The sequence below is a fragment of the Leopardus geoffroyi genome, chromosome B4 (genome assembly GCF_018350155.1).
Source record: "Leopardus geoffroyi isolate Oge1 chromosome B4, O.geoffroyi_Oge1_pat1.0, whole genome shotgun sequence".
Lineage (NCBI taxonomy): Eukaryota > Metazoa > Chordata > Mammalia > Carnivora > Felidae > Leopardus > Leopardus geoffroyi.
The window spans coordinates 114942307-114956445 of NC_059341.1; the positions used below are offsets into that span (position 1 = coordinate 114942307).

Sequence of the window (14139 nt, forward strand, 5' to 3'; positions counted from 1 at the left end):
TATTTTTAATTTCCTGAATGTACAGGAGATTTGGGTCTTTTGCAGAGGAAGGAATAAATGAAAATTTAGTATGAATGTTGTTTTGGTCTCAAGTTAGTGCCATGGCAGGAAGAGAACCTTTGAGACTTTTCTGGCCCCCAGAAGCAGAGAAGGGCCATTTGAACAGATTATGTTCAGCAGGACTGTTGAGGGGGCTCATGCAAGCAACAGCGACTTCGTACAGAACAGCACCTTTCCCATATGTGTTCTATGGAGCTTAAATGTCATCATTTGTATTTAGTAAAATTCTTAAACCTTGAAAATACTGGTTGCTACCTTGTTTTGTAAAGTTATACTCAGGTTTATGTTCAATGTTCTCCCAAAGGGCAAGTTTCAAAATTGAAAAATATAAAGTGCATTGCATTTTCTAAAAAGATCTTCATGAATACATTAAAATATCTACAAACTCATGAATATCTTCCGGATGTAGATTTATGGAGACTTTTTGCAAACCTAGAAGAGTTAAGTCAGGTGAGTCAAAGCAGGAAGGTTCCAGTAGCCATGTTTTAAAATTAACCAGAAGGGGGCATCTGGGTGGCTCAGTCAGTTAAGCTTCTGACTTCAGCTCAGGTCATGATCTCAAGGCTCATGAGTTTGAACCCCATGTCGGGCTGTGTGCTGACAGCTCAGAGCCTGGAGCCTGCTTCAGATTCTGTATCTCCCTATCTCTCTCTTCCTCCCCTGCTCATGCTCTGTCTCTGTCTCTCAAAAATAAATAAATGTTAAAAAATTTTTAAAAATTGTTTAGTCCTTACCCTTGGAAGTATGTGTACTCTTGTCTTCTTTCTCTCTGACCCTAGACAAGCTTCGATTTTGTAAACAGTGTTTTTGGCATCATCAAGGACTATGCTGAGCCTTCTGAGACCTCACTACTGATGGATTTCATCTCCATGCTCACAAAGGCAAAATCCTTCTGGGACATCCCAGTTTCATGCAGTAAATTCACCCACCTCCCAGGATAGCTGTTTACATCCCCTTGATGTGTGCGTGTGTGTTATTGTACTTGAGAAAGTTCCATCAGCACCCTCCCACAAAGGAACCATCATCTGATGCTCTGTCAGTTGACATTTTCAAAAATAACTGGCAGATTTCTGTTTGCCATTGTCACCTCTCCTGTGTGGGTTTTATTAACAGAAAATTCTGCATTCATGGAAAAACCATTTCCAAGTCTGTTTTTTTAAATTGCTTCAACTTACAGCAATATTCATGGCAATAGTTAGTGTAGGCTAATTACATGGTTCAGTTCTTCTAACGAGGTTCCTGGCTCTCGGAAAGGAACAAAATAAACCTTCACATTTATCAACACCCTTAATAAGACTTCTGTATGGAAGGAGAAGAAAAGAGGAAAGTCTGTACCTTTGGTATGATAAATGCTATTTACTTCCTCAGTAGATATTTGGACTTTCTCCCCCACTTTTCCACTTTGACCTTTTTAATCCATATCCTCATTCAGCAAAATTTAAATTTTTACAATCCATTTTAAAAAAATGTAGGAAAAAATTTAAAAATAAAGTAAAATAAACATAGATTGAGATTTATTGAGCACTCACTAAGTGCTTAGGTGTGGAGCTGAGACCCTATACATGATAATGTGCAAAATTAGATACACTCCCTGGTCCCGGGGAGTTTTCAGTCTAGTGGGGGAGAAATTAATCCAATAATGATGCTAATGATACAATCAAATTGAGATAAATGCTGGGGGGCAGGAAAGGAACATAGATATTATGAAAGAAAGCTTCTAGGTTGGGGAAGATGGTGAAGTAGTTACAGATAGGAGATTCTTTGGAAGGCAGTGATGCTCGAGGTGAGATATGGAGGGAGTACTTACTAAGGTGAAACAAGCATGAAATTAGGTGATAGTAAGGAGATCTTTAGTAAATTTTGAAAACAGATTTGAATAAGAAATGCTTTGAAAAACAAGAGGAATGTAGCATTGGGAATTAGATAAAATCTCAATCCTTCAGAGTCGGAACGTATTTACATGTAGTTTTTAGTAAATAGTCTGGAGAAATAGCAACTTCTCATCAAAACACATAAGTTGTATTCATCTGCTCCAGCTGCTATAACAAAATATCACAAGAGTGGGCAGCTTTGAAACAACAGAAATTTATTGCTCATGGTTCCGGAAGGTGGAAGACTGAGATGAGGGTGCCAGCATGGTCAGGTGAGGGTCCCTTCTGGTCCTATTGTATCCTCACAGGGCAGAAGGAGGTAGCGATCTCTCTGGAGCATCTTTTATAAAGGCACTAATCCCATTCACAAGGTGTCTACTCTCATGACCTATTCTCCTAAGGGCCCACTTCCTAATACTGTCACATTAGGGGTTAGTATTTAACATATGAGTTTGAGGGGACACCAATATTCAGACCACAGCATGAGAGCACTTTACAGACTACTAAAGCATGGTGCATCAATAGACTGTTTGCCAAAGTCTATAATATAACCCACAGGTGAATGCTTCACATAATGTTACCAGTGTGCAAAGATGGATTATAAAAGCTTTTCCTAAATTTAAAAAGTCCTCTATCGGTCAGGTTAAACTCATTTTTGTACCACAATAACAGTCCCCAAATCTCAGTGGCTTGGCTCATATCTCACTTATGCTCTGTTTCCATTTTTTTGTCACTGACCTCGCTCTGGGACCCATGCTGAGGGAGCAGCCACCACCTGGAATGTTACCAGTCTGCATGGCAAAGACATAAGAGATTAGGGCAAAGCACTCGCTGACTCTTCAAGTTTCTGCCTGAAGCAATGCACGGCATGTCTGCTGATACTTCAAAGGTCAAAGACAGGCACGTGGCCAAGCTCACCCTCAGTGGAGTGGGTACGTGCAATCCTCCCCAGGAAGGGGAAGCAGACGAAGGGTAATACCACAGTGCCTCACAAGAAGCTCACCAGGGCAAGACTGGGACATTTGTTATTCACACGGGAGCCATTTAGTACGTCACCATGAAGGAAAATGAGGGTTGCAGAGGTTAGATAATTTGGCCAAGGTCACAGAGCTAATAGGTTGTGGACCTGGATTTCTAAGCCTGAGTCTTCGTGGTCTTAATGATAGCCTCTGGGCAATGGCAGTTCTCAAGCATCTCAGTGCCTCCTGAGAAGACCTGCTCTCTATTTCCTGCCCAGGCATCAAAGCCCCCTACTCGAAACTAAACTCACATCATTGGCTTTCAAATTACTTCCTGTTGAAGCCAAACTGTGACCTTTCTCCCCATAGCATTTTGTCTGCTGAGGTCCTATAACAAAAATATTTTCTGGGTTTTTGTTATCTCTGTCTTTACTGCTGTCACTTCCTTTAGTGGCTTTTTACACTGGGTCTGCTTTCTCTACTCCCTAGAGTGGTAACATTATCAGAAGCACATCTGTCTTCCATCTCTCGCTCCATCACATTGTCACACTGTTGGAAAACTCTTAATGGGACACATTACTCATTATTTTAATAAATAGGTCTATCAAGGAGCACGTAGGTTTAGCAACATGGTAGGCACTATGGAATCCTGAAGAAGTGTCTGAAGCATTGGCAACAAGAAAAGAGTGACTGTCATCCCAAAGACACACTTTGCTAGGCTGGTGGCACTTTGTATGATGTGTTCTGTTTGACCCTTAGATATATGAACATATACATATGAATTGGCCATCTGCCTTATGCTAAAATAAATTTGAGATGGCTTACAAATGTGAAGTCTTTTTTTTAATGTTTATTTTTGAGAGAGCGCACAAGCAGGGGAGGGGCAGAGAGATACGGGGACAGATACGGGGACAGAGGGTCTGAGGCAAGGTCTGTGCGGAGAGCAGAGAGCCTAATGCAGGGCTCGAACTAATGGACCATGAGATCACAACCTGAGTCTGACGCTTAGCCAACAGAGCCACCCAGACACCCCCAAATGTGAAGTCTTTAGAGCAGGTTTCAGACATTAAACAAGAACAATGAAGACAAGGGAAGAGAAGTGCTAAGCCCAGTACATTTAATAGATGCCCCCCCCCAATTTAATGCTATATTTTTAGAATCCAGCAGGAAAATTAAGTTTATGGATATTTTTGAGGACTATTGGATGAAGTGTAAAATGTTGCTACTTTAATCACTTACTACTAACACCAGCTTAACTAATCGACCAACATGAGCACTGAAATCAAAGGTGATATTTGTATCAGAAACCATGCAGGATATGTAGGCCTCAACAAAGCCAACCAGAGGTAAAGGGTGAATTAAATTAAGATATCCAAAGGAGGGGTACCTTGGTAGCTTAGTCAGTTAAGCTTCGGACTTCAGTTCAGGTCATGATCTCATGGCTCATTAGTTCAAGCCCCACCTCAGGCTCACTGCTGTCAGCACAGAGCCCTCTTCAGATCTTCTGTCCCTTCTCTCTCTGCTCCTCCCCTACTCATTCTCTCTCTCTCTCTCTCTCAAAAATAAACATTAAAAACAAGATGTCTTAAGTAGAATTTTCTTTAAGCATGTGGGAGATGGGGGGAGTTGGTTTCTTGAGGAGTGAACTGTTTATTATGGGAATGCCATTTCGGTTTTTAAAATGTTTATAATGAAGACGACCTGTTTCTATCCACGCAGTCACAGCTCCTGCTTGATAACGGTGACTTTCCAGTTTTCCCTGTTGTGATTAACGGTACAGGTGAAGAGAAAGTCCATGCTTTCCTTGACTATGAGTCTCCTTCTGCTTCTCTTCCTGCGGTATTTCTGAGGCAGCCTCTGTCAGAGCCACCAGACCTACTGAATTACTTAGTCACTGTCTTTTATCTTGAGAGCCTGAGGCAAAGAGATGACTTTGGAATTTATTTAAAAGGAAAGTACCATTTTCTTTTATATTTTTCCTAAGACTCTTTGGACATAACAGGTACTGGGAATTATTACACCCCAATTAAATGGGAAAGAAGATGAATGCTCAACAATACATTTTAACTACAAATCTGCTTTCCCCATAAATACATGGTCCACTGAACACTTTGGAATTTTAAATGGTACACATCTGGAAACATTACGTCATCTTTCTTTCCTGAAATTTGGGTAGGGCTTAAAAATGTTTTCTTTGTTCATTGGTTTGTTTGTGGAAGAAATCGGTACAGGGTAAGGAGAAAATAGAACAAAAAACGAGGCTTTGTTTGTGACCAGAAGTTTGGCTTTTGTGCGATTTGGTTACAGGAAAATCCTAGTGTGCAAAAGCCTGAAGGACCCTTTATGTTGTAGTCTATGTGAATGGCGGCCCCTCGGACACCTCATGGAGCACAACGGAAATGGCCCTGACCCTGTACAACATGGCAGCAGTGGCTTCCAAAGTGCCAGAACAAGGAATTTCTGCTGGGGAACTTAAGCATTTGTTAATAAGCAAATCTTGAAGGAATTTTCCTTGACTTCTCTAGCTCCTTTGACCAACCCCCTTCCTTTTGATATTTCTTTAGTCTGACCTGTACCTTTTCAGTATCATGCCAGAGCCCTTCTGTGTGATCCAGAGAAAATGGTCCAAGCTTTTCCAGAAAACCAGCTCTTCCCTGCAGCTGCAAGTAGCCCCGCCAGAGCATCAGCTCAGAGGCAAGGCAAAGGAGGAAAGGCCGCCATTTTCCCCAAAGACTTCGCTGTGGATCAGTGCACCTTTGCCATGGCCCAGATGTGCCAGAAAGCCTGGATGTGGAATGACCCAAGAAAAGAAAAATGATCTTTGGGAAGAGACTTGGCTCCATTTTTGTAGCTTCAGCCTTTCAGTATTTAATTTGCTACTCAAACTGAAGCTCATTAGATTCCCAAATTTATGAATAACCCTACTGCAAAAGTTTTCCCTGGAAGCTGATGGATTAGACTCTTAGCCAGGGACCCAAACTGGGAAGAATCCAGGTCCATTTCTCTCCCTTCCAAGCTAGGACAGAGATTAATTTAACAAAGCTCAGCCACTGCTTCCAAATGACTGTGGAAAAATCTCATATCAACTGGTTTACATTTACACGTGAAATATATGTAGCAGCCAAAGATAGTTAGGGAAAAGAAATAGGGGGTGAAATGTTGTAATGGTAACATACAATACCCTTACAATGCATAATACTTTACCAGGCACTTTGTCAAACATTTCTTTTAATCCTTAGCACAAAACTATAAAGTTGATTACATGTTCCCCATATGTCCCTGAGGCTAAGAAAGATTATGTGACTTTATAAGGTCACATGGCCAGTAGGTGGCAAAAAAGAACCTGGATAAAAGTCTTCAGGCAAAAAAAAAACAATCCAATGGTCTTTCCACCAGAACTATTTCCAACACCTCAGGTAAATTTCCCATTGCTGGGGAGCTGTTAGCCTCATGAAACAAAACTGAGGAGTCAGGTAGAGGCTCTGGAAGAATGGAAGGTGCATCTGCCTTCCTCAGCCCCGTGGTACGAAGCAAAAGCATCACCACAGGTAGTTAATCATAATATTACAATACATATAAGATATACAATACATATAAGAATACATATAAGAATTATAATGCTTATAACATGTAATAATTATAAAATAATAATAATAATAATAATAATAATAATGTAATAGTAAGTAAAAATAATAAAGGTGACTCATTCTTGAGCCCTTGTTATGGCCAGGCACTGTGCTGCGTACTAGACATCTATGATCTCTTTGTCTATACAGTGCCCCTGTGAGATCTGATATTATCCTCATTTTTCAGGAGCTTAGATAAATTAGGCAACTTGCTGGAAGATACAGTCGTTCAAGGAAGAGGCCGGCAGGATTCCAGTTCAGTCCTGTCTGAGGCTGACATTCGTTCTCCTACTATGCTCTGATGTAAGCGTGGTTGGGGCACCTGGGTGGCTCATCAGTTAAGGGTCTGACTTCAGTTCAGGTCATGATCTGAATCATGGGTTGTGAGCTCAAGCCCCACATCAGGTAAGGCCGAGCCCCACTTCAGGTAAAACACGAGCCCTCTTCTCTCTCTCTCTCTCTCTCTCTTTTTCTCTGCCCCTCACTCACTTGCACCCTCTCTCTCAAACAAACAAACAAACAACAAACAGAGCGGTTGGAGAACTGAAATCTGTGTCATGCTATGGGTTGCCTGGAATTGGGCTCTGAATGCACTGGGATCAATTTACCCCCATACCACATGGGCCTGGGCTCTATGAGTGTCTGTATGTTGTGTTGGCAAACACTGATGGGAGTAGAATGCTCCCTGCTCTTTCCTAAACAGTCAGGACGAGACAGAGAAAGAGACAACTTTATACTAGGTCTCTTCGTGCGGTTCGACTAAACAGTGGCTAAGACCTCTCTCTACCTACCATAGACCGAGTGTTTGAGAAATACCAGACACTGTTCTGGGCACTTTGCGTAGATTATTTCATCAAAACCCCTCACTAGCCTGATGAAATCATCATTCTCATTATCCATTTCACAGATGAGGTTTAGGGAGCTTAAGCATATTTCCCAAGATCCCACAAACGCTGACTGCCCAGCACCATGCTGTGTCCCACCAAGACAGATTTATGAGAAGAATGTTTGATTTGGGGCCCTGAATTCCTTTCACTGATCCCCTAAACACATTGGATACTTAGTATAAAACAAAAGCAGATCCTATTGATCTAGACCCATCCATTGAAAGGCCTTTTATGTCCACTCTTTCTTGATAGAGATGTTCTTTTCTTCCCTAATGCACCTGAAAAATAAAGCCAAAAGGGGAGATAAAAGAAAAACTCATAGCTACTTTTAGAATCATCAAATAGCTTTATTCTCTCTTCTGAGGACTTTCAAAACTCTAAAAGCTTCCAATTACCTGCCTGGATCTTTGTCTAAATTATTTACCACTGATACTTCTTGCCTGATATTGTTATGTGGGGGAGATTGTATGTTGCTACGTTTACCTGCACTAAAGGTGGGTGCTGGCCACCAGAGCTGTCCCCTGAGGCGTGGAAATATGGGGCAATGGCCTGGGCCTGTGTGTTTTGAGGAAATCCATTACTGGAGCTCCCAGCCACCCCGGCTGGAATGCAGCTGCCAGTGAGTCAGCATGGAAATCAGCCACTAAGCCCACAGATGAAGGCCCTCTTCCCCCACACCTCTTCTCACAGTTTCCACCCCCAGCCTCTCCACACCTGCAGTTCCAGCGTCCTTCCTCATCCTTCCCAACCTTGATGAGAATCACAGCCATTTTGACCAGATGAGAACTTGGAGGTGGTCTAGAGACTTCTGCAATTTTCCAAAACAGGAATCTGGGGTGCAGAGAAGGGAAGGGGATCCTCAGAAGACCTTGAAGCCTTGCTCCTAGAGTTCCATTCATCATGCACCCAAGTACTCACTTTCATGACCTGCCATTGGTATATGGGGAAGTGGAAAAGACTGTGTCTGGCAGAATTCCTGTGAGGAATGAGCCCTGAATGTTTTCAGAAGAAATACTTTGATAAAGCTGCTAGCGTGGCCAGATGAGAAGCCTGTCAGTGGTGGATGAGGTCAAACTGTGAAAGACGAGCATAAATTGCTAAGCAAGAGGCTGAGAGAGAAAGGGGGCAAAGTTCAGGGGTAAGGGAGACAAAGAGCTCTCTTTTCAGAGAAGAGAATGGCACCAGAAAAATGGCGGAGGGCTGTGGGCCGTGTATTTGACCCCTCCCCACAACCCAAAATCTTCAGTAAAATAAATACGTAATTCATAAAGTGTTTGGCAGGAGGGGGTTAACAGTGGAAACCAACATAGGAAACCAACCAATGGACCTGGCTTGGCATTTGTCCCATGCTGTTCAAAAAAGAAGTATGTGTGCAAACAGGAGTCCAGGGGCCAGAGAAAGCCATTGGAATCTCCGTGTCTCTCAGTGAGTTTCTAAATATCTACATAAGGGCTTTGGACTTCCCTGGGCCATTGAGTCAGCTGTACCCAGATCTCCAAAAGGCAAGGGCTGACATGTGGGCATAAAGATGGACACGGCTGTCTTTGGGGAAGCAAAGAGAATCTCTATAGTGTGCCTTAGCCCACTTGAGACTGGTCCTGGAGTGCCTTGGTCACAAGACAAAGGATTTAACCTGGGCCTGGACTGAGCATAAAAGTGGAAAAGGGGCAATAGCCTGCAGCACAAAAAAATCTTTTAAAAAAATTTTAATGTTTATTTATTTATTTGGGAAGAGAGAGCACAAGCATGAGGGGCGAAGAGAGAGAAAAAATATCAAGAATCCCAAGCAGGTTCTGCGCTGTCAGCTCAGAGCCTGATGTGGGGCTCGATCTCACGAACCATAAGATCATGACCTGAGCTGAAATCGAGTCAGATGCTCAACTGTATGAGCCACCCACGTGCCCCAAGAAATACATTTAGTTAAGGGTAGGACCCTTTTACAGCTCAACTCAGGTGGGAGAAGAGAAGAGGGAGAGAACACACTAACAGTACTAATAGTACTTTTTGATGCACCTGTGTGCATAGCAGCCAAACACTGGGTTCCACTCGTCATGTGTCATCAAAAGCCAGGGCCCCTCCATTCAAGACCATGTCGCATTCCAAAAAACAGTCCAGCAGATGAAAGAAATAGAAGAGCCGTTCGCACCTTTACTTGTGTCTCTCAAATGCCTTTGATGGAAATTCAGTGTATAACCCATAGCAGTACTTACTAAAATCTTCCCGGTGCTTGCACACCTTGCAACTGCCTTTTGGCCCAACCTCTCCCTATTGAAAATTGTCTGTCTTTATCCCTCCTCGTTCCTGTCTCTGCTCTATATCATGTAGATCAACTTAGCCTCTTGACTTCTGTTTTCACTTTCTCTTCATTGCCCTGAATCTCAGCGACAAAGGAGACTTGAAGAACTGCCCCAGTGAACAAAATTCCTTCCTTTCCCTTTTACCCCCATGTGCATCCTCAGTTCTCCTAACTGTGCATCACAGTGAGGATGGGAGCAGAGCTGGTGAAACCAGAAATCTCCACCAAGGGCCAGGGAGAAGGGAGAAACCAATGGGTGAAACTAAACTCTTAAGTGAGAAGAGCAGACAAAGCTGGAACATGTATATTAATATATCTTATCACTGCCATGGGTAGACCATGCATTCTCTGGGAGATTTAACAAATTTCACACTTTTCCAGCACATCAAAATCATGATGAATTTCCAAACTATTTAGGAGGATTGGGTGGTGTCACATGGAGGGCTGAGGACGGCTGCCTTTATCACCATTACTGGGGAGACAAGACATCTGAACAAGGAGTCTTTCGTTTCTTTAACTGGAAAGTAACAAGTCAGTAATATTCAATAATACTTCTTTTTTTTAATTTTGTTAATGTTTATTTATGAGAGAGAGAGAGAGAGCAGGGAAGGGGCAGAGAGAAGTAAACAGAGAATCAGAATCAAGCTCCAGGCTCCAAGCTGTCAGCACAGAGTCTGACGTAGGGCTCGAACCCACGAACCCTGAGATGATGACCTGAGCTGAAGTCAGACACTTAACCGACTGAGCCACCCAGGCACCCCTCAACAGTACTTCTTAACCATATTTAACGACCCCATTTCCAACCCTGATTTTGGCACTGGTGGGTAGATACTTGCTAAAGACAGTTTAATATGGAATTTTCAAAACCAAAGTCTAGTCCGCGGCTTATAAACTTTCCTAGCAAGCTCACAGGTATGTCATATAATTACTGAATAAAGTCTCTAAGAGTTTCCCGTGTCCAGGCTTCTCAGTGCCTTAATAGGAGAAGTGATATTCTGAAAGTCTGCTTTTGGCTTCTGCAGTGGTGTGAGCAAAATGAACAGTGAGGACGGCTCCACCTGCCTGAGCTGCTGGTGGCCCCACTGGACAGATGGGGTGACTTGGCACCTTGTTGCTAAAGAATGTCTGGAAATGGAGTAGAGACTCTATGGAGAAAATCATGATCTACAACATCAAGGAAAAGATGGAAAGGTCAATCAGTAAGCCCCTGAGATAGGTGACCCAGAGCTCCAGTCTAAGTTTACTCAAAGCGATAGAGGGCCCCGTGGCTGCTGGGAACCATTTGGACTTCCACACTAGAAGGCAATTCCATTGACTTGAGGTCATGGCTCTCGGAAACATGGATTCGAGTGGGAGTGCATTGTAAATCAAACGCGCAAAACAATGGACTCCAGTCACATCCTGGCAGACCCGATGAGAACTCCCACGCCAAGTTTGTGCAGGACGTGGCTCTGTCTCCAAGGCGTTCAGAAGTGAGTTCAGGCAGGAAAGACCTACTTCCCAGATGATTGAAAGCACTTTGTGTTTCACATCCATGCTGAACCCACACACAAAGCAAATGGGGGTAAACACCATGGGGAGCCTTTCCGGAGGCTAAATTATCATTCATCTTTTTTTTTTTTTTTTTTTTTTTTAGGTCACTGAAATCCAGAGCTCATCTAAAATTATGCCAGCTGCAATCTCGAGAACTGAAATTTGGGAATAGGAACTAAGCAAGTCCTCTGATGCCTTATTTCTGGAGCTTTCTATAACTAAATTCAAATAAAGAAATCTTTGATATATGCCCATAAACCAAGATTTCCTGGGAAGCATCCAAAGGGAGCAACATCAAATTGAAGATTATCAGCTGTACAGAAATAATACTTTTTTGCAAGTTTCAAAGTAAAATGGCCATTCGGTTGGGAGTTTCTTCCCTCTTTCTAAATTTTTTGTTCAAATTCTAAAATGACCCTAGGAACTTGAATTGAGCTTATTAAGTGAACAAGACAAAAACTCAAAGCAAGACTTTTTAAAACTTTGCAGATTATTACTCATTTTGATAGGTTTGTGAGATGGGGAACAGCATCTCTTCTGGAGATTTCTCAATAAAAAAAAAAATAGATCCTTATCATTGAGGGAAGAGACTCCTGTGGCTTCCTATAAGTCTATGAGCTTAAAGATGAATTCTCAAGACTCCCACCCACCGTGTGATTCTGTGGGTCTATGACTTGCCCTCCATACTTCCAAAAATTATTTCAAAAGCTCATTAGTAATATGTTATTTTAATGTGGGAAAATTAATATAACCCTTCAGAAGAGAAAATGAGTTCTTGTCAAAAAGCAATAATCATCCTTATGAAGTTAATGTAGGTTTTACGATTAGTACAAAAGATACGTTTGTCCTTGTTTGTCTGATTTTCCCACCTCTAATTAAAGACTATATGGTGTAGGGACGAAGAGAAACCTACAAAGGCTTTATTAATATTATTGAAATAAAAATGCACAATACATTTCCAACTTACTGAATTAAATTAATTAAGCTTCATTTTTCTCTTCAAGAGGCTGATTTCAAATTAGTGCATTTTTCTAAGACATTTAAACAACAAGCAATATGTTAAATGAACCTAAGATACGGTTTGGCTCCAGGGATAGTCAGTGTTTCTAAATGATTTCTGTGGATCTTGGTTAACTTTTGGATCTTGGTTAACTTTTATGCATGCATTTAAAAATATATTGATGGTGTCTTGTTTTTCAGGGATCCTTGAAGGAAAAGTGAAGTGGCTTGACAATTGCCAAAAATGTAGACATCTATGGAAGATTATTGTGTGGCCTCCACTATGGGATAGAAACAAAAAGCTTCATTCCAGAGGTAGAAAAATGTTCGATTAGGACTTATGTCCCTCCCCAGAAGTTTGGTACATAGATGGAAATTGTTAAACTAGTCTTACAAAGTCCCCAGCTGTCCACTTGAATAATAAATCTAATTTTATGAACCAGAAGTAAAGCCTTCATCCACATGGCATTGTATGTGGGAGGCTGACATCATCAGACATTCTTGGGGTGGCCCTTCTGAGCAGTTTTCCATTCTTTCCCATTCTCAGGTCCACCTTCCAGCATTTCCTAATGTTGCAAACCTTCTAGGTAAAATGTGCTGCCCCGGTTCCTGGAATATGTTCTCTTTTAATCACTAACAATATCTCTGTGATTTTCTCTCCTTGTTTTGCCTGAAACATATTTTTAAAGAACACACGGCAGAAAACATCTTGTCACCAACCACCAGACACCTTTTCTATGAAGGAAAATTAACTCTTGCAGGCAAATAGCTGCTTCCTTTAAAAATTCAACATCTTTGGGGGCACCTGGGTGGCTCAGTTAGTTAAGCATTCAACTTGGGTCATGGTCTCATGGTTTGTGGGTTGGAGCCCCATGTCGGGCTCTGTGCTGACAGCGTGGAGCCTGGAGACTGCTTCAGATTCTGTATCTCTTTCTCTCTCTGCCCCTCTCCCACTTGTGCTCTGTCTCTCTCTCTCAAAAATAAATAAACATTAAAACAAAATTTTTTTTGATTCAATGTCTATGCTATCTTGTAACTTGTCCAATCATTACTAATTGAAGTGTGGGAGGAATCGCATTTGCTCTGTATGGCTGAGGCAATGGAAGATGTGGATCAGAGCATCCTAGGGACTCATGCAGACTCTGGCTTGATCAAAGACTTCACAGCATAACTAGCTCCAGGCCCTCCATTTTCTCCCTATGAAATGGGATGACCATAAGGCCATTGTTAAAATGAAGTAATATACATGAAGAGCTTAGCTCATGGTCTGAAATACAGTAAACACTCGACATCACCTGTTATCATCATCATTTTACTCCCCCAGTGACTGGGGCGGCCACCCTGTCAATTGGGACCCTATTATGTAATACACGCTGTGCTAGGTAGATACCATTGGAAAATATAAAGTAATTGTTCTGTATAATCCTTTCCCTCTGGCTGAGAAGCTCTGCCATAATGAGCAGACCTGCAGCGTAAGTTCAGAAGAGCTAAGAGTCTGTGAAGTTGGCGTACTGGGGTGGTCCATGAGGCTGGAGGTGGGTTTGGGGGTATAGAAAGGATAGAGGTCCCTGGAAGGACAGGAGGGATTACATCCCAGATGAGAAGCATAGCAGGAAGAAAGGCTTGGAGGCAGAAGCCACCCGGCAGGTGGAGACTCTAGCAACATGGTTTGAGGTCCAGAGGGCGAGCCCCCGAGGCTGACTGCCAGGCTCACTTCCTGGCTCAGCCTGTTGTGCCTGTGTGACCTCGGGCCCCTACAGCAATCCTGCCACACTTCAGTTTCCTCTCTTTGTTGTGAGGATTCAATGAGCTGATGGATAGGCACTCTAAAGAATGGCTGGCACCCAGCCCGTGCTCAGTAAATACTATCATGATCAGAAAGGGCTGCCAGACTGAAATAAGATTTGC

At 42.4% G+C, this 14139-nt stretch overlaps 1 protein-coding gene across 1 annotated transcript in view; it reads left to right on the forward strand.

Annotated features, from left to right (window-relative positions):
- PLEKHG7 (pleckstrin homology and RhoGEF domain containing G7) overlaps positions 1 to 14139 on the forward strand; it is a 60329-nt gene that overhangs the window by 29262 nt on the left and 16928 nt on the right. The window contains 8 exon segments of the mRNA XM_045466506.1: positions 415 to 510; positions 840 to 940; positions 4730 to 4767; positions 4770 to 4838; positions 10720 to 10802; positions 10805 to 10898; positions 12433 to 12533; positions 12884 to 12992. Coding sequence (XP_045322462.1) covers positions 415 to 510; positions 840 to 940; positions 4730 to 4767; positions 4770 to 4838; positions 10720 to 10802; positions 10805 to 10898; positions 12433 to 12533; positions 12884 to 12992 — 691 coding nt within the window.